Below are 25,053 nucleotides of genomic sequence, written 5' to 3' on the forward strand. Positions count from 1 at the left end.
TTCATTTGCTTCCTTCGTTTTCCTCCCCTTGCATAGGTCCTTTATCATCCTTTTTTGTTTTTACAAAGAAAAACATCCCACCAACCCATATTCCCCAAAAACCTCCATAAATCACCCTCAACTCATTAATATCTCATTCTTTCCTCTTATTCCTTCCTTCAACCTCTCTTTATAAATCATTCTTTCTTCATACAATGCCCTCCAATTCAGTTTGCTTCAAGGATCGATCGCACACCTACACCTGTTGCCCCGTCATGTTTGTACAGTGCTACGATGTGTCTTCATTATGCTGAATTTGCAATCGTGAAAAGAAACCCGATTTGCAAGTAGTGTAGACTCATGACAATATTAATCTGCACACCCACATCTTCTTCCTGCCACCCATGTCCTCCTGCTCCATGCTCGCATCACTGTCACCACTGCCCAGATCCCGTTGCGTCCCACCTGAGTTCTGATGCCACCCTCCTGCATCCTGCAATCCCCCGCTCGTGTCCTCTGCCCCTACCCACTTCCTACAACCTCACCACTCCCACTCAAGTAGTAACCGCACCAGTTCCTATTCCTTTTGCTTCCCTTACAGTGTGGACCTCCAACATTTGAAGTCTTCAGTCTGACATCACTGATCTCTCCTTTCAGGTTTCTGCTGCTCCTCCCGACATTATTTGTTTAACATAATCTTTCCTCTCACACAGGACTTCCCCAACTCCACTGTGTCTCACTGGCTTTTCCTCTTTTTTTCTCCTCTTACACATCACAGTGGTGGTGTTACTGTGTATGTCAAGAACTCCACCCCCACGCCCGCAGTCAAATTTGTAACCAGCTTCTCCGAACCCAATGAAGACAGCTGGCTGCACATTTCTCTCTGCAACCACCGAGGGTTTGTCCATGTGCTGTACCATCCTTCTAATGAGCTTGACTCCATATATACCTCTATTTCCAATAACATGGATCAACTCATAAGCATTCATTCCAACTCCCTTTTCCTCACCTGCAGTGATTGCAGCTGCCAGCATGCCAGGTGGCTGGGTATCTGCTCCACAACAACCATCCAAGGTATTGCAGCTAAGGCCTTCTGTGACGACATGCATCTGACCGAATCAGTAAACCTTCCAACCTCAATCTCTGCAAATGGCACATCCTCCCCTTGGCCCAATTGCGATGATTACCTTTCCATATAACCTCTCATGTTCCTCTGCTATCCCACTCGGCAAATTAAACAATGTTCCTGTTAAAGTTCTTCACCAGCTCCTCCAATTCAGTGATCATCTCAGCTTGCTGGCGAGCAGGATTCTCAAGTCCTGCTCTGCTGCTCTTGCTTCTTCTGCCTTTGCTCTTCAGCTCGTCCATTTTCCCTTCTGCCTGGAAGTCACCAATCATCACTCCTGTCCACCAGAATGGTGCAAAAACAGAAACCTGTCAATACAGACCGGCAGGCTAACTTCCAATTCCAATCAAAATCTGTCCAGGTCACAACTGTAGACATGCTGCTTCTTCTTTCTCAACAATACTTGGGGGTATCAATTATAAAACAAGAGGTCAGGAGGACAGTCTTCCTGGACATATTTAGCATTCAACATAGTCTGAATTCCTGCATTGCGGCCCAGCTCGCTGCTTGCCACACAAAAGGCTGTCTTCATACATGGCTTTCTGACTTCTTCCAATCACAATCAATGGAACTCTCACCTTTCCTTGCCCAGTGAAAGCTGAAGTATCTGAAGGCAAGATATTGGGCCTAGTATTGTTCATTATCAACATAAATGACTTCTCCGATCTACTCTAGAAAACCCTTTCTTCCTTTTTGCAGACAACTCCACATTGTGTCGTAACTACACCAATCACTGACAGGCAGACTGCATTACTCTTTATTGATGTGGAGGTGATCAGATGTTGATTTGATAAATGGAACATGTTTGTCAATCCTGGCAAATCAGTCTCACCCTGTCATTCGACATAGATCGTCATCAGCCAATGGAAGAGGTTCAGTCTCTTGAACGTATTGGCTTCCCAACCTCTCCTAGGTGGGCCACAGCGCAAAGCTGGCCTGGATGCCAGGCACAGACTAGGAAGTTTCTGTGCTTTTTCCATACAACATTTCCGCTCATGTAATAGAGGTGATACATGGTAAAAAGCTACACCTGCAATCTTTTATATCCACACCTCTCACTCACAGTTTACTTACCATGTTTCCCCCACCTCATTCTCTCCTCTTTTCCAGTTCGTTAATTGCCATGTGCGTATTGTGTCCAACTGTGGCCGCACTTCCTCAAAGTCGGTTCATTCATGACCTTTTTTCGGTTTACTCGGTCACGTTGCTCTTCCATGAGCTTCGATCTTGCATAAAAGAGGTAATGCCCTTCACATAGTTTAATTACTGAGCCCAAGGATGATGATAAGTAGGTGGAGACATTTGAAGATAAGATACTAAGGTGGGTACAGAGAAGAAAAGAGGGGTTGTTCGGGTGTGGAGGTTGTGTGGACAAATATAATATAGATAGCAATGTGTTGGGGTTTTTACCGGACTGTGGGGAAAGGCTGACCGCTGATGTCCAAACAGAGTTCCATGTTCCGTCCCTCAGCAAGCGCGACTGTTCCTGCATGGCTCAGAAACCGTGGTGGGACTGTGGGTTGGAAAAAGAAATGTATGAAAAGAAAACTCACAATCAATACACCCCATTCAAAGAACACAAACAAATGAGGGGAAAAAGCAACATCTCCATGCCAATTGTTTTTGAAACTTTGAAAAATCGCTGAACACAATCACGTGTTTCTTTTTCAGGATTCTTTAAATTCAGCAATTAATTTACAGTATTTATTAGTCTCACCCTGAAGGGGATGAGATACTATTGCAACACACGTGTGTGTGTGTGTGTGTGTGTGTGTGTGTGTGTGTGTGTGTGTGTGTATTTGTGTGCATGTGTGTATGTGTGTTTGTGTGTATAGATGTGTGTGTTTGTAAGTTGTGTGTGTGTGTGTGTATGTATGTGTGTTTGTGTGTATAGATGTGTGTTTGTAGGTTGTGTGTGTGTGTGTGTGTGTGTGTGTGTGTGTGTGTAAATGTGTGTATGTGTGTATTTGTGTTTGTCGATGTGTGTATGTAGGTGTGTGTGTGTGTGTGTGTGTGTGTGTGTGTGTGTATGTGTATAGATGTGTGTGTTTGTAGGGTGTGTGTGTGTGTGTGTGTGTGTGTGTGTGTGTAAATGTGTGTATGTGTGTATTTGTGTTTGTCGATGTGTGTATGTAGGTGTGTGTGTGTGTGTGTGTGTGTGTGTGTGTGTGTGTGTGTGTGTATGTGTATAGATGTGTGTGTTTGTAGGGTGTGTGTGTGTGTGTGTGTGTGTGTGTGTGTAAATGTGTGTATGTGTGTATTTGTGTTTGTCGATGTGTGTATGTAGGTGTGTGTGTGTGTGTGTGTGTGTGTGTATGTGTGTGTGTGTATGTGTGTGTGTGTGTGTGTGTGTGTATATACATTTTCGCTTTAAAAATGGTTTTATCTGCAACCACTTGTGTGATCGATGCAAAACTTTAAACATAGGAGGGACTCCCCATGGAGAATATTCTATTGCTCACTCTCACATTATAGGTCACATGGTATGGCAGCCATATTGGATTAAAGGAAATTAAAGGAATTTGGACGCCATTATCTGTGAAAACTGCTAAACTCCCCATGGGGTATATAGGGTGATAACGATGATGTCATCGGTGAAGCGGTATTCCAGCCACAATTGGTTGAATTGAAATTCTTTCCAAAAAATCTGAAACTTCATATATGTGATGTATGACGCGATGTGAGTGGATAATTAAATGTATGACTACATAACCCATGCCAATAAACTATGTGACATAATAGGGTGCATTGATGATATGGGTATGTGGGCCCTATAATGGCCGTTGGCCATATAGTAGCGTGTTCAGCTAACGATGTTATTTTTGTTCAGAAAGAATGCACGAGGCGAGACGATGCGCTCCGTCAGTGCCATTCTAGTTGCTATCATAATAAATCTGTTATTTGTGAAACTTTCTTGAAACAAGCCCATCCTTGTTTAAGGGGAAAGCTGGATAAAGCAAAATGGCCAGAACCTTACAAAATGCACGCAAAAAACTAGTTTGCTTAGCTTTGTGCAAATGTTGCAAGTGTTACGTGGTCCCCTCGGTGAATACCTGGTCTCGGTGACCCCCGGACCGTGAGAGGAACTTCGCCAGAAAGTTGTATTATATATGCGCTTTCGCCACGCAATCCATATGAATTCCACCCAAGAGAAAACCGATGTTCAAGGATATATTTCAATGGTAATGACACCATACAATTTCAATGATACAACCACGGAGATTTTCCCCGAGCAATCAATAGCAAACAACCATCAACAATTCCCAATCCACAATCAATCCCCTATATGATTAAGATGGCCATCTTATATATGTGTGTTCACTTCGGTACTCACGACCCCCTTTTGGTCTCTGCCCCTCACAATGTCTCTGGGCCCCTCCTGACCAAGATACTGGTCGGCGTCGCCGCACTCGGGCGGTTGAACGAACCCCGGGTGGACGTTTTTCCACCGGGCAGGTATCGTACCAGGCACCGTGGCTGCAGCCCCTCGTGGCCACGCGAAGCGGGTACGGTAGAGCAAGCCAAAAGCCCCACGCCGCTTGCAAGGCGCGTTAGGCCCCAACGTGCGACCCGCACGCGTCTGTTTAGACGGTGCCGCGAACGGTGCCAGACGCGGGGTCGATGCACGGCCCCACGTCACCTTGACGTCTCCACCGGGCAGGTACACGTCCCGGTAACTCCTCTTGCCAGACGGGCTTCGGAACGCCGCTTTTCCACGCAGCGCAAGGTCGATCTCCTTTTTCGTCGGAGCGGGGCGAGGAAGAAGAAACCGTCGCTTTTCTTCCTCGTGTCTTTTCCTCTTCCGTTTCCGGTCACTTCCGTTTCCGGCCACTTTTTCAGAAGGGCTCCTGACCCTCCAACCACAACAACCCTTAATCTACTACACACGGATAAGCAAAGACCTGAATGGTAATTCACATACATTCACATAAATATGTAACACTCCCCCCCCTTCAAGAAAGAAAGTTTGAACCCAGCGAAAACTTTCTTTGCCGGCCAATTTGGAGAAACAAACCAGATAACTCAACCCCCCCACATTATCAGTTCCCCCCGGGCACAGTTATCACTTAACAATAAAGCAACCAAAATTTTACCACAACCCCTCCAGATTACTCACTCTGGACTAAGCACCAGCAACGACATTGTCCCTGCCAAATCAAACTCCATCTCATGACCCTCTGACTTTGACCGTCAGTTTCTTGTGAATGAAGGTAAAGGGGTTGATCCAAGATCCAAAGTTAAGCAACTCGATAGCACTTTTTCCGGGAGGCCAAGCCGAGTATTCACTACATGGATGCCTTTAGGAACGTGGAGTTCACGGTTAGTCCGTGCAGGAAAGTTCTCTACATGGGCGCCTTGAGGAACGTGGAGTTCACGGTTAGTCCGTGCATGAAAGTTCACTACATGGACGCCTTTAGGAACGGCGTTCACGGTTAATCCGTGTAGGAATCTTGGCTCGGCGGCTCCGCCGCATTCAGTGCTTCAACTTCTCAGAACTTCCCTAATAATTATGGTGGGACCACTTGTCCCTGTAGTCCCATGAATAGCGGTCTCCTTCTCGGCCACTACTTTGCCAATCCTTCCTTCGGGAGCTGCCGTAACTCAGGGAGCCTCCATAATAATATTGATTGCGGCCACCACCAAAACTACCGCCCAGTTGTCCTCTCCTGTAGACCTCTCGACGCCTACGAAATGCCTTCCCTGCTGTTATGGTCCGACCCTCCAAATCCTTGCCATTCCAATTCTTCTCTGCCTCTCTGGCGTCTTTTGTGCTGGCAAACGTGACAAAGCCGAACCCTCTTGACTGTTGCGTTTCCCAGTCTCTTACCAACCGCACTTCCACCAGTGGCCCATATCTGTTGAAGACAGAGGTCAGAACTTCTTCCTCTGTTTTGAAGTTCAGTCCCCCTACAAATAACTTGGCACTTTTGTCGCCATCCCGAGCTGGTGTGGTGTTATTTTCCCTGCTGGGCTCTTTACCAACCCTCAGGTTACCATAAACTTGACCCCCGGCCAAATCATTCCCGATAACCACAGATACACCCTCTACAGGAAGCGTGGCTTGTAAACCGACGGTGACCGGTCCTGACACCAAATCGGACTCCAAATGGATGACATGAAGTGGAGCACTAACACCGCCCCCGATCCCCTGTAAACGAACACTATCCCCCGTTGCCGTCTCCTCGGACCATGGCAAAATGCCTTCAAGCATTAAAGATTGATGTGCCCCTGTGTCCCTCAATATCCTAACCGGTTTCCGGTTAGTCGAGGCTCCATCCCGTGACACAAACCCCTCTGAAATAAATGGTTGGTAACCCTTTTGATGGCGATTTCTCACAATGGCCATTGCATTGGGAGTCGTAATAGTCGGACTCCGCTCTGGGTCTTCCCTTTTCATGCGGTAACAACTGGACATCTAGTGTCCAGGTTTCTTGCAAAAAGCGCAAGTAGGCCCGGAGGAAAAACTCGTGGTCTGCCTCGGGCCCCCCGAAGTATAAGTTTGTCTTGGGCCCGCATCCCTCTGATTTCGAACAGGTGGGGTATCCGCGTTGTCCCCATAATCCTCTCGAGGCCGCCGCCATGTATGGTCGTTCTCCGCACCTGCTGTTCCCCACCTCCCCTGCGGAGATCTAGGCGAGGAGTTAGGTTCGTAGACCCCTATTCGGTGGGTTAAGGCATAATCATCTGCCATGGTGGCTGCGTCCCACAACTTTGGTACTTTCTTTTCCTGCAGGTACACTTTGATGTCCTCGTGGACACACTGCTGGAATTCCTCCACCAGGATCAAGTCACGCAATGTTTCGAAGTCTTTCCCGACTCCTTTTGACTCACACCACCGATAAAACATGTTTTCTTTCACTCTGGCAAACTCCACATGGGTCTCACTCTCCCTCTTCCTGGCATTCCTGAATTTTTGCCTGTAAGCTTCCGGAACCAACTCATAGGCCTTGAGGATGTGCTTCTTCAGTACCTCATAATCTGCACATTGGTCCATTGGTAGCGCCGAATAAATCTCTTGAGCTTTCCCCACCAGCACACTTTGCACTAGTATGGTCCAGGCCTCCTCCGGCCAGTTTAATTGTCGAGCCACTTTCTCAAAGTGTGGAAAAAATTTCGCGACTTCCTTTTCGCTGAACGGTGGAACCAGCCTCACATGTCTGCCCACATCCCAGGTTTTCTGGTTAGGTGTCGACCCCGTCAGCAAGGGTGGTGCCTCTCCCCGTTCTCTCATTAACTCCAGCTCCTTGAATTTAATTTCTTGCTGAAGCTCCATGTCACGTTCCTTTAATTCCCTTTCTGCTTTTCTCTCCTCTGCTTCGAGTTCCCTTGCAGCTCTCCTCTCCTCTGCTTGTTTCTCTTCTCTCCTCTCTTCTGCTTTCCTTTCTTCTTCTTTTAACCTTTCCTGGAGTTCTCGTTCCACTCTCCTTTCCTCTGCTTGTTTCTCTTCTCTCCTCTCTTCTGCTTTCCTTTCTTCTTCTTTTAACCTTTCCTGGAGTTCTCGTTCCACTCTCCTTTCCTCTGCTTGTTTCTCTTCTCTCCTCTCTTCTGCTTTCCTTTCTTCTTCTGCTCTTTCCTTTTCTGCTTTCCTTTCTTCTTCTTTGATCCGTTCCTGGCTCCGTAATTGCAACTCCAGTTTCCGGAGCTCAACGTCTTCTGGTTCTTCGGGTAGCCACTCCCAGGCTAACTCGTCCCATGTTCCTAATCCCACCATAGATTGTATCACCGTGGCCTGCAACTCTGCCTTCCTCAAATTAGTCGGACCTCCAAGTTAAAATGTTTGGCCAATTTCAAGAGGTCCGACTTTAGTAACGCTCGGAACTGTGCCTCACTCGGTGTTACCGCAAAGTTCTGTGCCACAAAGGCCATGGTGACTATCGTTAACACCTGTTAACCTTCACCCAAGACTTTACCCCAATTTCCCCAAAAATTTTCCAATTAATACTTAATTAATAAAAATATTATTTTATTATTTTATACAAATACACTTTTAGATCCCGGACGTAGACCCAATTGCGAATACGCAAATCGTAATCCCGGACGAGCCCCCAATTCTGTTACGTGGTCCCCTCGGTGAATACCTGGTCTCGGTGACCCCCGGACCGTGAGAGGAACTTCGCCAGAAAGTTGTATTATATATGCGCTTTCGCCACGCAATCCATATGAATTCCACCCAAGAGAAAACTGATGTTCAAGGATATATTTCAATGGTAATGACACCATACAATTTCAATGATACAACCACGGAGATTTTCCCCGAGCAATCAATAGCAAACAACCATCAACAATTCCCAATCCACAATCAATCCCCTATATGATTAAGATGGCCATCTTATATATGTGTGTTCACTTCGGTACTCACGACCCCCTTTTGGTCTCTGCCCCTCACAATGTCTCTGGGCCCCTCCTGACCAAGATACTGGTCGGCGTCGCCGCACTCGGGCGGTTGAACGAACCCCGGGTGGACGTTTTTCCACCGGGCAGGTATCGTACCAGGCACCGTGGCTGCAGCCCCTCGTGGCCACGCGAAGCGGGTACGGTAGAGCAAGCCAAAAGCCCCACGCCGCTTGCAAGGCGCGTTAGGCCCCAACGTGCGACCCGCACGCGTCTGTTTAGACGGTGCCGCGAACGGTGCCAGACGCGGGGTCGATGCACGGCCCCACGTCACCTTGACGTCTCCACCGGGCAGGTACACGTCCCGGTAACTCCTCTTGCCAGACGGGCTTCGGAACGCCGCTTTTCCACGCAGCGCAAGGTCGATCCCCTTTTTCGTCGGAGCGGGGCGAGGAAGAAGAAACCGTCGCTTTTCTTCCTCGTGTCTTTTCCTCTTCCGTTTCCGGTCACTTCCGTTTCCGGCCACTTTTTCAGAAGGGCTCCTGACCCTCCAACCACAACAACCCTTAATCTACTACACACGGATAAGCAAAGACCTGAATGGTAATTCACATACATTCACATAAATATGTAACACAAGTTGTAAGGTGGTTTGTAAACTTTGTTTCACAGTTGTTGATAAAGCCTATAATATCGATTTCCAATGGTGCCTAGGTTGAGAAATTCTTAATTGGTGAATGTTTATCTGTACACTGCGGCTAAGTTTTATGGTGATGCTGGAAACATTGTATTTCAAATTTGTATTACTAGTACACCCACTCACTATGGGAGCGGCAGGGGGAAGTCATGGTGTTATACTTTTTATTATTCCCAATTATTATTACTTTTTCCAATATGTTAGATCAGATCATTGAAAGGATCAGAACATGCATGATATTATAACATGTTAGACCAGGTCATTGAATGGATCAGAACATGCATGATATTATAACATGTTTGATCAGATCATTGAAAGGATCAGAACATGCATGACATTATAACATGTTAGAGCAGGTCATTGAATGGATCAGAACATGCATGATATTATAACATGTTAGATCAGATCATTGAAAGGATCAGAACATGCATGATATTATAACATGTTAGATCAGATCATTGAAAGGATCAGAACATGCATGATATTATAACATGTTAGATCAGGTCATTGAATGGATCAGAACATGCATGATATTATAACATGTTAGATCAGATCATTGAAAGGATCAGAACATGCATGATATTATAACATGTTAGATCAGGTCATTGAATGGATCAGAACATGCATGATATTATAACATGTTTGATCAGATCATTGAATGGATCAGAACATGCATGATATTATAACATGTTTGATCAGATCATTGAATGGATCAGAACATGCATGACATTATAACATGTTTGATCAGATCATTGAATGGATCAGAACATGCATGATATTATAACATGTTTGATCAGATCATTGAAAGGATCAGAACATGCATGATATTATAACATGTTTGATCAGATCATTGAAAGGATCAGAACGTGCATGATATTATAACATGTTAGATCAGGTCATTGAATGGATCAGAACATGCATGATATTATAACATGCTCGATCAGATCATTGAAAGGATCAGAACATGCATGATATTATAACATGTTAGATCAGGTCATTGAATGGATCAGAACATGCATGATATTATAACATGTTAGATCAGGTCATTGAATGGATCAGAACATGCATGATATTATAACATGTTAGATCAGGTCATTGAATGGATCAGAACATGCATGATATTATAACATGTTATATCAGGTCATTGAATGGATCAGAACATGCATGATATTATAACATGTTAGATCAGGTCATTGAATGGATCAGAACATGCATGATATTATAACATGTTATATCAGGTCATTGAAAGGATCAGAACATGCATGATATTATAACATGTTAGATCAGGTCATTGAATGGATCAGAACATGCATGATATTATAACATGTTAGATCAGGTCATTGAATGGATCAGAACATGCATGATATTATAACATGTTAGATCAGGTCATTGAATGGATCAGAACATGCATGATATTATAACATGTTATATCAGGTCATTGAAAGGATCAGAACATGCATGATATTATAACATGTTAGATCAGGTCATTGAATGGATCAGAACATGCATGATATTATAACCTGTTAGATCAGATCATTGAAAGGATCAGAACATGCATGATATTATAACATGTTAGATCAGGTCATTGAATGGATCAGAACATGCATGATATTATAACATGTTTGATCAGATCATTGAAAGGATCAGAACATGCATGATATTATAACATGTTAGATCAGGTCATTGAATGGATCAGAACATGTATGATATTATAACATGTTTGATCAGATCATTGAAAGGATCAGAACATGCATGATATTATAACATGTTAGATCAGGTCATTGAATGGATCAGAACATGCATGATATTATAACATGTTTGATCAGATCATTGAATGGATCAGAACATGCATGATATTATAACATGTTTGATCAGATCATTGAAAGGATCAGAACGTGCATGATATTATAACATGTTAGATCAGGTCATTGAATGGATCAGAACATGCATGATATTATAACATGCTCGATCAGATCATTGAAAGGATCAGAACATGCATGATATTATAACATGTTAGATCAGGTCATTGAATGGATCAGAACATGCATGATATTTATAACATGCTCGATCAGATCATTGAAAGGATCAGAACATGCATGATATTATAACATGCTAGATCAGGTCATTGAATGGATCAGAACATGCATGACATTATAACATGTTGGATTAGGTCATTGAAAATATATCATTAATATTACATTATGCCATTATCATAAGTGTTATTATTGCCTTTGTAATGAGAAGCAGCTGTGGAAAAACTCCACAAAAAACGCCTTGGAAGAATCCCACATTCACGGCAGGATTGTGTTATTAATCCTTGTGGGGTATATAGACTACAGTAGATCTACGATCGGGTGTGTTCGGCGACGTGATTAGCATTGAGGGATGTCGGGATTCCTCCAAATTTCTTTGTTTATTGTTATAAAAAGCATCAGCGACTGTTTAAAAAGCTAATCATACGTGTTTGTGGTTTATAATATTTTTACATCTGGTAGAGGCCGTTGCTCCCACAAAAACGCAATGATAAGCTATTTATAAATGTTGACACGACGTCTGTTCAAGGAGGAAATACCCCTTGTGGAGGTGGGACATTATTAGTATAAATATTGTTTTGTAATAACATTAACAATATGCTATTATCATTCATTTTGTTATTGAAAGCGTGAATTTGTTATTGAAAGCATTGGAAAAACGCCACGATAAAGCTAATTTAACATTGATATACACCTCAACACGCAACCCCATTGACGGCAATGGTGGGGAAAACCCGCTCGGGGGAGAAAACCCCCTTGGGGGGTGGGGGGTGTGGCAGATGAAAGCACTAACACTTTCATTGTGTAACCCTTAGTCATCATGTCAGGTTTGGTTGAGATTGGATAAGTAACGATGGAATGTATCGGGGTCAAAAAATCATCAGACAGACACTAAATTGCGTATGTTAGTCTGATTGGTGCTTCATATTGAATTAATAACTAATCACCAAATATAGAGATAAAACCTGGAAAGGTTACAAACTTGATAATACTCTATCTTTATGTTTATACTAGTAGGGGCTGGTGACTGACACCTTGCCAGGACCAAAACCACACCTGGCAAAGGGTGAATGAGGGAGCCAATGGGAGCCAATGGCCATCCAGTAAGGAGGTGGTGTCTCCTAAAAAACACCCATCCGGTTTAGACTGGTTCGAGTCATACCAAAGATTTCAAAATGGTATGTGTTGCTTCCTTGCTTGAAAAGGATAGAGCACGGACAATCCTACTGGTTGGCATCCATGGGGAGGAGGGAATTCCTCTTGCGGGAATGCCCCACTGAGTACGTATGATGTGAAAAGCGGCGCCATTGTTATGACATCACTGGTATCCAGAGTGTCCCAGGAAGTGATGGTAGTGACGATACTTCCCCCAAGCTCAGTGGCTGTTAAGTGTTTGTCTCATCAGTTTGTCCGTGTGTTTGTGTGTGTATGTTTGTGTGTGTTTGTGTGTGTTTGTGTGTGTGTGTTTGTGTTTGTGTGTGTTTGTGTGTGTGTGTATGTGTTTGGGTGTGTGTGTGTGTGTGTGTGTGTGTGTGTGTGTGTGTGTGTGTGTGTGCGAGCTCCATTACGAGCCTCAGCCCAAATATAAAAAATAAATAATGGCGTTTTGTCATCATCCATGTGTTGAGATGTATGACGCGTTGTTGACAAAGGAGGGAATCTTTCAGATATTCATAACTGCTATCCAATCACGTTGTTCACTCTGAATTACAAGGTGTTGGTCAGAGCACCTCGCCAGATTGTCACTGATGATGCAAGAGAGGACATCGGGTTCACAAGTGTGGGGTCTTCAGGACAGTCAGATGGTTGATCATATGAGTCGAGTAAGAGAGCATTGACTTTGGCCTACCTGCAGAGCCCTAGGGTCTCTTGAAGCTAGAAATTGCTAAAGCCTTAGATCGCTGAACCATGAGCACTGAGGGCAGCCATTAAGGTACATGCGGATCCCTGTGGTTCTTGTCGGGCTTTTAAGCCTTCCTATACAGGAGGGTTGTTCCTGTGCCTTCGTGAATGGTTATGTGACTGATGTACGTATTACGTACGTATTATTGGTAGAGAATGGCATACAGCAGGGATGGCCTTTGACTCCTCTTCTACTTGCTGTCACCATGAATCCCTTGTATCATTGAATTCAAGAACGCGGGGATATTCGTAGTTTAAGGTTGCCAGGTGAAGCAGGTTGCTGGCTAAAGCACCTGGCACACATGGATGTCGATGAACGTAGGAGTGACGCCCCGACCAGGATTGTGGCCGATAGTCGAGAAATTGCTTCGGCAGCCTGAAAAGTGAATCTACCATATGAGCTTTGTCATCAAATTTTCAACAAAGCTTTATTATTAGAATATGGAGTAAGTCAATTAATAATTTGGTCAAACGGTCAAAGGTCAGCGTCAATTAAAATCGTCAATTTCCATCCAATTTACCTGGAATTTTAAGAATTTGCACATTGGGTTACTGGATTGGTTCACCAATCAAAACCTAGAAGCTGATTATTTTTTTTAGATCTAAAGCTCAAAGGTCAAGGCTGCATAAAATCATCAATTTTAATTTTGTATTTTTACCTCCGCCACCAAAGGTCAATGGAGGTTATGTTTTCACCACAGTCCGTTTGTCTGTGTACAAAATATCCCAAAAAGTTGTGGACTGATTCGGACGAAATTTAGCAGAGATTTAGCGTATGTGACGAAATGATGAGACCAAAGGACGAAATGATAAGATTTTGATGATGATCCGGATTCGGATCCGGCTAGTAGATTTTTTAAAAAGTAATTCTTCACCATTGGGAGATAGGCCTTAAACCAACATTTCGCAGGATATCTCAAAAAGTTGTGGACGGATTTGGACGAAACTTGGTGGAGAGGTTGGGTGTCTGACACGGACGATTCGATTCGATTTTGGTAAAGATCTGAATAAGGATTCGGATATGATAATTATTTAATTTTTCAAGTGATTCTTCACCATTGGGAGATCAGGCCAAAAACGATACATAGCAAGATATCTCAAAAAGTTATGGATGGATTTGGACGAAGCTTGTTGGACAAGTTGTGTATGTGACAAGGAAGAATCGATTCAATTTTAGTGAAGATCCGGATCCGGATCCAGCTAGTAGAATTTTAAAAGTGATTCTTCACCGTTCAGTGATAATATGGCCAAACAGGTGGAGGTATGCTCTCTACTGGGTGCCGTTCTGGTTTAAAACTGTTTTCGTTATTTTGAGCATATGTATAAAGAAGAAGAATCTGAATACAAACGGACGCGGAAGGGCTTTACATTTTCAGGTGCTTTCTAGTTAATTTTGTTATTAGAAGCGGCCTTGAAAAAACGCCACAATTAGCTATTTTAATGTGGATATACACCTTGACACGGATTTCACCCATGGTGGAAACCCCCTTAGGTAGAGGGCAAATTAAGTCGCTACAACCTCCATCATATGACCCTCACTCCTCCTGCCAAGTTCGGTTGAGGTTGGATAAGTAACAACCGAATGTATCATGGTCAGAAATACAGACAGACACCAAATTGTGTATTTTAAGGTGTGATACCTATTTTACCTGCATGCACCAATCTCTAAGTCATAGTTGAAGTTAGTCACATATGCAACTGATTGACATCGATTAGTCAGATGGTTTTGAGGTTGTGTCCTCCCCTTTGACCCATATATGTATTCCTCACTCCACAGCAAACGGTCATCCTGGGCTTAGCTTCGAGACAAGTCATTTACGCTTCTTTCCAATTAACCTCAAGTATTGCTGTATTTTTGCTCAGCCTTAGATGCTTTTGCAAAAAAAAAGTTTTTTTTTCAAAAGTCGAATAATTGTTTTGCTTAGTAATCCAAATTTTTTTTTTGTATACAACATCGAGGCTCGTGAAGGAGCTAACATTAATCACACGAAAAGTCAAACCGACACATAAAACACAAAATAAGTGGAGCGGTAGACAAGATGGGGTGAGAGGGGGAAGGACACAAACACAACATTTGAGAGCAGGGACATCGAGAGATTGTTTAGTAATCATCCTGATGCATCTCTGGTGTCGTGTTTTCCGAAGGTGAATGTTCTGGCAATTAAAGTGCTCTAGTTCCCTGTGTGGGCCACCTTACCTAGTATGTGCAAGCTGGCCTCACACTGGGTGCTTCCTGCGGCATTGGAGGCGAGGCAGCGGTAGCGTCCGCCATGACGCGGTGCAGCATGATCCACGAGGAGTGTGCAACGGCCTTCCTCGTCCTGAGTAATTGAGCGCTGCACATCAGCTTGAATCTGTTCCCCATCTGCACACATTCAGAAGTGGCAGAGGCAACAGGAGTGTAATTTAACGAGACAAAGTAAGTATGATGACAGAGAAAGATGATAAAGGAAGGAAAGGTAACATATTCACACTGGGAAAGTGGCAACAGTTACATATAGAACCTATGGAGAAGCAAGCAACAAGTACACAGCAAGTAGTGATGGAGGTTGAAGCCAAATAAAAAGCTAATTTGTATCATTAAACGGAAACCACACATGAAAATAAAACGGTTTAAAATCTTTGTATACAGACTCATGGCAAGGTTTACACTATGTAGTTTGCCATTGCCTTCCTGTGGGAGTTGGGGGAGGAATTTGTAATTTGTTCATGGTGCTGGCGATAGCTCGTTTGATAGAGGGACAATATTTATCATGTTTATGACAAATTCAGTAACTTTACGCACATCCTTTGTCTACCATTTTCTGCAACATTTTGCTTACCATTGTACCACTAATTTGCTTACCATTGTACCACGTGATGATGGGGCGAGGAGTGCCTGACACTCGGCACTGCAGTTTTACGGTGTCTCCAACCCGAGCCACACATCCCACCAGCTCCTCCCAGAAAACTGGAGGTCCTACAGGACAAACAATACATGACAACAACCATGACGATCTCATGCTTATATCATAACCACAACCCCTTAACCCCAGCCCCCCATCAACACCTTTGTCATTTCCCTGACAACGTGGATTCATTGGTCTCCACACAAATTATCATTTTTGGGGGGCCTCCAGGTGCTAAGGTTCGGCCATGAAAGAATAACATACAAATGCACAAACGCACACACAAACATACAAACATACAAACAAACATACCAACAAACGAATTCACAAGCAAACACACAGACAAACACAAACAAACACACAAACAGAAAAATGCACTAACAAACATACAAATAATGACAGAAATACACAAACACAAACACAAAAATGCACAAACACACAAATAAACACACAAATATACACACAAATATACATACAAAAACACACAAAGCACACACAAACAAATACACAAACACACAAAGGCACAAACACACAAACAAATACAAAAACACACAAACAAACAAACACACACACAAACAAACATACAAACCCAAAAATCCCACAATTTAGCAATCTCTCAGTTACTTTTTAAATCAATTTGGCTACTATATGCGAGGACTTTGGCCAAATTTGAAATTCCTTCCTGAGTTGAATGCAATGGAATAGCGAATTTAACGTCTACCGTAGAATTTGAAGATGTATCCATGGTCGACGTTACATTCTCACCTTTGAAATGCTCATGATTTGTGCTGTGATTATATGCAAAGAGTGTGGCATATATTGATTTTACTGAAGAAGAAGAGCATTTAACCGTTCCTATTCACCTTCTTTCTATAGCAACAGAAATCCTTCAGCATTTACAGTTAAATATCAAGTCTGCTTTAGCTAAAACACAACGGAAAATCATGGACATTAAAGGGCTCATGGTCCTATGGTTCGCTCAGCCATGGAAGACCAAATTTCCAGGAGTTTTCCATGAGTTTTTCAGAACAAAAAGTTGTTTTCCTGGACTTTTAATACATGTTTTCTGTACAAGTGTTTTCCAATGTCACTTGAATATGAATTTTTTTTTTAATGCGGTCAGGTGTCAAAAAAAAAAAGAAGTTACATGCACAGTGTGCACCAAAATTTCAGGGAGTAAATAAGTGTCTCTTGGATTATCAGGGACTACGGGTGTTGCCACATTGATCAGAATGGTAAATAAGAAAATTATTTGGTTACGTGCACCGTCAAAAGATGTTTTGTTCGTTGTGTTCAAAAATGTTCAAAAGACAAAATCGATGTTTTGTTCTCCTTACACACTGTGCATGCTTTTAGGAAGTTCTACATGCACCACAAAAAGTCCAGATGCATGTATGCACCTATAATTTTGAACTTCAGAAGGAGATACTTCCTCCTTAATAGGGAGTTTCCGTAAACACTTGCATGATACGTGGGAAACAATTTTGGCTCACTTTTGGTAATTCCCTGAGGGGGGGGGGGGGGGGGAGGGGGGAGGAGTTAAAAGTGGGAAAGTTCTCTTAAATAATTAACAATTCCGACCGGATGCATGGTGGATTATTTATATTTGTGTCATTTTCTTGATTTTCCAGGAGTTTCAAAGACTTGAACAAGTTCTCCAGGACTTTCCAGTAATGGGAGATGCTTTTCCATTTTTCTAGTACTTTCAAGGAGTTCCAAGGACTGTGAAATGGACCATGCTACATCACTTGCGACGTAGCGGAGATGACGGGGCAGGGTTTCCAGCTGCTCAATAGCACAAGAACCTGCAGGTACTCAAGATAAAATGGGGATCTACAGGTGCATCTATAAGTCATGAGGAAAGTGCTGAAATCGGAACGTGAAGTGAGCCATTCCAAGATGCGTTATTGGTCATAAATAACACAATTTAAAAGCGTTCTCTTCCCCCAAAGTAAAACATTATACAAGGTGAGATCATACTTGGCCCAGCGACGCGGTTTGCCTCTTGTAGATCGTGCAGCTCTTTCAGCCAGGCTTGCTGAAGATAAGCACTGCGGGCCTGTAGTGTCAACTTTTCCAAGCCACTTCCTGGTTCAGGCCAAAGCTCCAAGGTTCGCTCGTCTCCATCACTTGCCTCACCCACCTCAACACTGGCCAGCTAACAAGGTGTACACATGGCAGATATTAAGACAGAAATGCCGATATTGAGAGTGATGTTATGACCGACATAGTAAAGTGAGTACCTGTCATGCTGTCAAGATTTGCGAAGACTTACGGGTACACGAGTGCGGCAGACATAGGCTAGGGAATCTGGCCGACTGCCCCGCCGGGGTTTACAGACAAGTAAAAAATGGTGGAAGAGGAAGATGTGCCTATGGTGTCCCCGCCAGGATGCCCGTGGACTTGGTTGACCTTCCCAGACAACAAATGGATCCTGTGGAGATAGAGTGTAGTAAGAGCGGGTAAAACAGCAGAGTTGTCCTAACCCTGCACTTTCTTATTTTGGCTAAATGTAATTTCTGGTTTTTTCACTCGAGTCTAACTCGTGATAATTTGGTCCATGCAGTAATTATGTGTCTGCACAAGTGCCCCATATACCTGACGGATCAGTTCTCCAAGTTCGGCAAGTTGGCCTGGTACAATGTCCACCATTGCAAGATGTAGTTGGTCCTCAGCACAACGTGGAAGACCTGATACCAAACCAAAAGCTTGCTCCAATTGCCCGCAATTCTCTCCACGTATCACGCAGCATCGGATTAGTTCCTGCAATAGGGAAGAGCAGACAATGGATCAAATCCTTCCCCAAACTCTCAAAAAAAAATACAAACACAGAAGTAGGTGCCTCACTCTAAGTGTAGCTTGATAATCTCCAAGGTGATCAAGGGGCAACTCCAGGTATTCCTGCAAAGGGAGTGGTCGCTGCCCAGGAGTGCTGCCTTGAGGAAGTGATTCAGCAAATTTCTGCAAAAAGGCAACAAACTAGTGACGAGTGGAAAAGTTCAGTACGGCCAATGTGTAGGATAGCAGTGGCTTGGTATGGCGACTTCAATGTTGTAAAAGGACAACATATGACAAATCTGTCATTAATATAACTTAATCGAGCTTGGCTTGAAGACTTCCAACTTCACATTCTCTGGGTTTCAGATTTGGATACAAGTGTCTCAATAGTTAATGTTAAGACATTCATTTGGGTTTGGGTCAGATATACCAACTTCGTTCTTGACACATTGTTGCTGTGACCGCTGGAAGTGCCATTTGTTAGTTGGTCACCGAGTGGGAATGACATCCGTTCTCAATCAGACACTCACTGTGCATTTTTACTCCTCAACTCTCCTGGCAGGATAGCATCTTTGAACTGTCTAGTCTGGATTTGATCCGCAGCACAGTCACTGTCACTTTGGTACTTTGCAAAAAGGACATTGTATAGCAAAGGGGGCTGCCCCTTGGATGGACTTCAAACTGGGACAAATTTGTGAGCGGTAGTTGGCAGGCATGAAAGATTGCACAATGTCGTCAGACATAAAGTAGGCAAGTTGTTGCGGAGACCCGAGCCAAATTACAAATGGCTGCCCTAACCTACAGGGGGGCACTGAGTCAGAGTTGTCGTCATACTTCCCCCTATAAATGATGCTACTTGCAGTCCAAACTGCATTTACTCTTTCAAAGTAAATTGCTCTCTCTCATGCACAGATTTATCCCATCTCATCTTCAGTTGTCATACCCTTCCTCCCATCCATGGTACATGGAATCTTGTGGTGAGGCAGGTGCCCTGAAACAACTTGCTTTCGTCTCCTGGAAAGCAAATCCAATTGGAAGGAAATCTCATTTCCTTTCACAAAGCCCGAAACAAGTGTGTGTCCACCCTCAGGAGAGCCAGGAAACAATATCTCACCGTTCTCAAGACCGAACTCTCTTATCTGTCTCCCTCTTCCAAATCCTGGTGGCGTCTGGTCAAATCTGTTTCTGGTGTTTGTTCCCCCTCCATCCCCTCCCTCACCTCAAATGGCCTAACGGCTGACTCCGCACGTGAAAAAGCTGAATGCCTTAACTCTGTGTTTGCCTCTAAATCTTGTGTCCCAAACCCATCCCTCTCTGTACCCACCATACCCAGTCGTACCCAGCTGCTCCTGGACTCTGTGTCCTTTCCTCCTGACAATGTGGAAAAGTTTCTGTCGACCCTCGACTCTGATTCTGCAACTGGTCCTGACGGCATCAGCACACGGGTCCTAAAATCATGTTCTTCCGCTCTTTCACTCCCTCTTTCTGTTCTCTTCACCCTCTCTTTTGTTCAAGGTCATCTGCCATCTGCTTCGAAATCAGCCAACATCACCGCTTTGCACAAAAAAGGTGCAAAAACAGATCCTAGCAACTACAGACCAATCAGCCTTCTCCCAATTATTAGCAAAGTCATGGAATCCATCATTGCTTCAGATATGAAATCTTTCCTCTTCTCCAATGGCTTGATCTCTGATCATCAATTTGGTTTCAGACCTGGTCACTCTACTCTGGACATGCTGCTTCTGCTTTCTCAACAATGGATGGAGGTCCTCAACACCAAACAGGAAATTAGAGCTGTCTCCCTTGACATTTCACGTGCCTTCGATACGGTCTGGCACCCTGCTCTGCTCACCAAACTCTCCTCCTTTGGTATCCATGGAAATCTCCACGCATGGCTGGTGGACTTCCTCTCTGGTCGTAGTCAACGTGTGGCCCTGAATGGGTTTCTCTCATCTCCTCTTCCTGTTCAGGCTGGAGTTCCCCAAGGTAGTGTTCTGGGCCCTGTGCTTTTTCTGGTCTTCATCAATGATCTCTCTGACTCTCTTGAAAATCCTCTCTATCTCTTTGCTGACGACTCTACTCTCTGTCGCTCCATTCCTCATCCCTCAGATCGGCAGTCTGCAGCCTCCTCACTCTCTGCAGACCTGGACAAAATCACAGACTGGGCAAACAAATGGAACATGTCTTTCAATCCTGACAAATCTCACACTCTTACGATGTCTCTCCGAAAAGACCGACTGGACAACCCTCCCATCCACTTTCTGAATAATCCTCTCCAAGAAGTTCTGTCACTCAAGCTTTTGGGTCTCACTATTTGCCATGATCTTTCCTGGGAAAACCACCTTTCAAATCTGGCCTCCAAAGCCAGTCGCCGACTGGGCATCCTCCGTCATGCGAAGTCCTTCCTTGGCACACCTGAGCTCCTCACCACATACAAGGCTTTCATCCGCAGCTCCATTGAATACTGCTCTCCCCTCTGGTCTGGTGCTCCTGCCTCACACCTAGCTCGTCTTCACGCTGTTGAAACCAAAGCGTTCAGAATCATTGGAATCTCCCGCGATGAAGCTAACTCCAAGGGCCTTTCACTCACTCACCGCAGGCAGGTTGGTGGTCTTTCCGTCTTCTACCGACTCCTCTCTGGCCTTGCCCCCCCCCCCAGCTCTCGCTGGGCTCTGTCCCCCAAATATTCCTACAGGTCGCACAAGATCTGCCTGCAACCCTCTAATGGTTAAACTGCCAAAATCAAGACTTTCTGCTCACCTTCACTCCTTCATTCCTCTTTTCTCCCGCCTCTGGAACAAACTCCCTCACTCTCTTCAATCCCACTCCACCCTCCAGGTCGTTAAAACAGCTGTTCACCACCATCTCTTTTCCTCCCCCATCCAAAACCTTGATCTTTTCTACCCCCGCTAATTTCGGTCCCCTTGTGTTTTATACCTCTCCCCCCCACCCCCCCTTCCCATGCCTCCTCCCCCCAAGCCCTCTCCCTCCCACACTTCTCCCTGCTCTCAAATGTTGTGGTTGTGTGCTTCCCCTTCTCTCCCCATCTTGTCTTCCGCTCCCTCTTTTTGTATATTTTGTTTGTCTGGTTGATTTGTTTGTGAAATAAATGTTAGCACTTTCACGAGCCTCGATTCAGTGTACAAAAAAAAACAAAAAAAAAACTCATCGTTGCTTGTTAATGATGCCCAATATGCTTTAGGATATGATGTATGATTCTTCGACTCTCTCCTCCTCAACTTCCTCCTTTCTGTTCCTCGCTTAGCCGAATGCACACCAGCCTATTATCCGAATGTTATGTGCGTTGCTTCTTGATAGCGTTCTTTTCAGAAATTTCTTGATTTCTCATGAGACGATAGACATGTGATGAGAATCTCATGAGAAGTTTCTGGAAGGGTTACCAGTACAAAGACTACATCTAAAACCAATGGGTGACTGCCCTTTTAAAGACTTACTGCAGTGTCATTACCAGAAAAGCTGAACCATCCACATGCCCAACCTCACCCTCCATGAACATTCTTCCCCCTCATAACACACTAAATGCTGCATTCTAACAGATTATTCACCCTAAGATAATTAATTAAAGTTTACTGTTACATTGCCATGAAAATACCTTTGCAAAATCTTTTTGAGATAAAAAGCAGTTTTTATGGTTTTGCAAAGTATTAATTGTGATGGTCGAGAGGCACGCACGCACACACACACACACACACACACACACACACACACACACACACACACACACACACACACACACACACACACACACACACACACACACACACACACACCTCTAAGCTGTCTCGTCTGGGTTGGAATCCCAACCAGTTATTCATCAATGTGTGCGCCGTCCCTCGGATGGGCGTTAAACGGGCAGGTCATCGGCCAGCATTAGTTGGTGGACGTTAAATATTCCATGGTGTCCTTAGTGAAGAGTAGGCGAGCCATCTCCGGGCACCATGAAAAAAATAACAAATTCCTGTCCTGACTTCCTGACTTGGAGTGGCTACCTGACCAGGAGTGAAGCCGAGTAACTGCTTCGGCAGCACTAAAGCTCTACATATGGTACTGTACATGATGATGATGATATTGTGGCGGACACAAAAGCCCACTGGCGTGGTGACATCATTCCGCGCACCAAGTGGGCGGTGGCCACGCCCGAGGGGTAGGCGTGGCCTCATGATATACACCGGGCGCGCAGCCCGGAGCGCGCCAGTGTTACAGTGAGCTCCTGAAATAAAGACGCTTATAAGTTACCGCTTGTCCGCTTCCTCCTTGCTCGCAAGCAGCGCGCGTAACGCCGCGCTTTACTGGTGACCCCTCGAAGTTGGATCTGCCGGAGCGATCCTTCCACACGCGACGCCATTGCCATGGCCAACTTCATCAAACTTCCCGAATTTTGGGAGGCTCAGGCCGAAGTCTGGTTCGTCCAGGCCAAAGCCCAATTTCAGCTTCGGCGCCTCACCGGCGATGACACGCGCTATTGCCACGTCGTCGCCTCCCTCGGGCCCGGCACGGCCGCTCGAGTTGTGTCCGTCCTTCGCCACCCACCGGACGGCCACAAGTACGAGGCACTCAAGCGGCTACTCCTAGCCACGTTCGGCCTCACGGACGACGCACGGGCCGACCGCCTCCTGGATCTCCCCGAGCTCGGTGACACGCGCCCGTCACTGTTGGGTGACGAAGCCCCCGGTTCTCTATTCCGGGCGCTTTTCCATCGCCAACTTCCAGCGCAGGTTCGCCTCGCGTTGGCCGGGACCGGGCTAACGGAACCCCGAGCATTGGCAGCCGAGGCGGACAGGTACTTCGCCGCTTCGGACACGCGGGCGAGAGTCGGCGTGGCCGTCACGGCCCTCGAGGCTGATGCTGCTGATGCTGCTGATGCTGCTGTTCCACAGCATCAGCTTATACAGCATACGCAGCATGCTGATACGCACCTCGTGACCGCCGCCACGCCCCGCCCACCGCCGCGGCGCAAACCGCCACCGCGGGGAAACCCGCCAACTCCACCGGCCTGGCGGAGCCAGCCGCGCTCCTCCAGTTCCACCACCTGGTGCTGGTTCCACGCCAAGTTCGGCCACGAAGCTCGGCAGTGTCATCCGCCATGCTCCTTCAACAGGTCGGGAAACGCCCGGGCCGGCGCTCAATAGTGGTGATGAGCGCCGGCCGTTCGAGCAGCCTGCTGTTCATAACGGACACCTTCTCCGGGCGCCGTTACCTGTGCGACACGGGAGCGCAGGTGAGTGTCGTTCCCGCCGGCACGTCAGACAAGCACGCCGCGGGTGGGGGCCCCACGCTGCTTGCCGCGAACGGGACGCCCATCCGTACGTACGGAAAACGCTGCCTCTCTCTGCGGTTCGGAGGGCAGGTTTTCCGATGGACGTTCGTCACCGCCGACGTGCCCATGGCACTGCTTGGCGCGGACTTCCTGTGCGCTAATGGGCTCCTGGTCGACGTCAAGCGCAGACATCTTGTCCAGGCCGAGACGTTCAGCTCGCTCGCTTGTGCGTTGCCCAGCTCAACGAGCGGCTTGCCAAGCGGCTTGCCAAACGGTTCGGTTCCGGCCACGTTGGTCTGTACGCTTCCGGCAGCAGACGCATTCACCCGCCTCCTCGCCGGCTTCCCGGCCCTCACGCGGCCCACCTTCTCGGCGGGGGCCGTCAAGCACGGGGTGGCCCATCACATCCCCACCGTCGGGCCACCGGTCTACGCCCGGGCACGCCACCTCGAGCCGACGAAGCTGGCGGTGGCAAAAGCAGGGTTCGCTACCCTGGAGCGACTCGGCATCGTTCGGCGCTCAGAGAGCGCTTGGGCGTCTCCGCTGCACATCGTGCCGAAGCCCGGCGGGGGATGGCGACCGTGCGGGGACTATCGCCGTCTCAATGACGCCACGACTCCCGACCGCTACCCCGTCCCACACATTCAGGACTTTTCCGCCCGTTTGGCGGGCAGGTCCTTCTTCTCGAAGGTGGACCTCATACGCGGCTACCATCAGGTCCCCGTCAGGCCGGAGGACGTCCCAAAGACGGCGGTCATCACGCCATTCGGACTCTTTGAGTTCCTGCGCATGCCCTTCGGTCTGAAGAATGCGGCTCAGGCGTTCCAGCGACTGATGGACAGCGTCCTGCGCGACTTGGATTTTGTCTACGTCTACCTGGACGATATCCTCGTCGCCAGCGCGTCCCGCGAACAGCACCTACCCCACCTCCGCACGCTCTTCGAATGCCTGGGCCAGCATGGCCTGATTGTGAACCCCGCAAAGTGCCGGTTCGGCGCCGCCATAATCGATTTTCTGGGGCACCGTGTCACAAGGCACGG

General features: G+C 45.9%; 1 protein-coding gene across 1 annotated transcript in view; it reads right to left on the reverse strand.

Moving 5' to 3' along the window:
* The window catches only part of OBSCN (obscurin, cytoskeletal calmodulin and titin-interacting RhoGEF), a 377,067-nt gene that overhangs the window by 25,326 nt on the left and 326,688 nt on the right, over positions 1–25,053 (reverse strand). Inside the window, exons 79-85 of the mRNA XM_078780751.1 lie at positions 18,805–18,918; positions 18,556–18,720; positions 18,233–18,391; positions 17,938–18,115; positions 15,915–16,028; positions 15,267–15,434; positions 2,516–2,618 (exon numbers count right to left, since the gene is read on the reverse strand). Of these exons, the coding sequence (XP_078636877.1) occupies positions 2,516–2,618; positions 15,267–15,434; positions 15,915–16,028; positions 17,938–18,115; positions 18,233–18,391; positions 18,556–18,720; positions 18,805–18,918 (1,001 nt within the window). The remainder of the gene's footprint in view (positions 1–2,515; positions 2,619–15,266; positions 15,435–15,914; positions 16,029–17,937; positions 18,116–18,232; positions 18,392–18,555; positions 18,721–18,804; positions 18,919–25,053) is intronic.

Source organism: Myxine glutinosa, chromosome 6, assembly GCF_964187855.1.
Source record: "Myxine glutinosa chromosome 6, kmMyxGlut1.1, whole genome shotgun sequence".
Lineage (NCBI taxonomy): Eukaryota > Metazoa > Chordata > Myxini > Myxiniformes > Myxinidae > Myxine > Myxine glutinosa.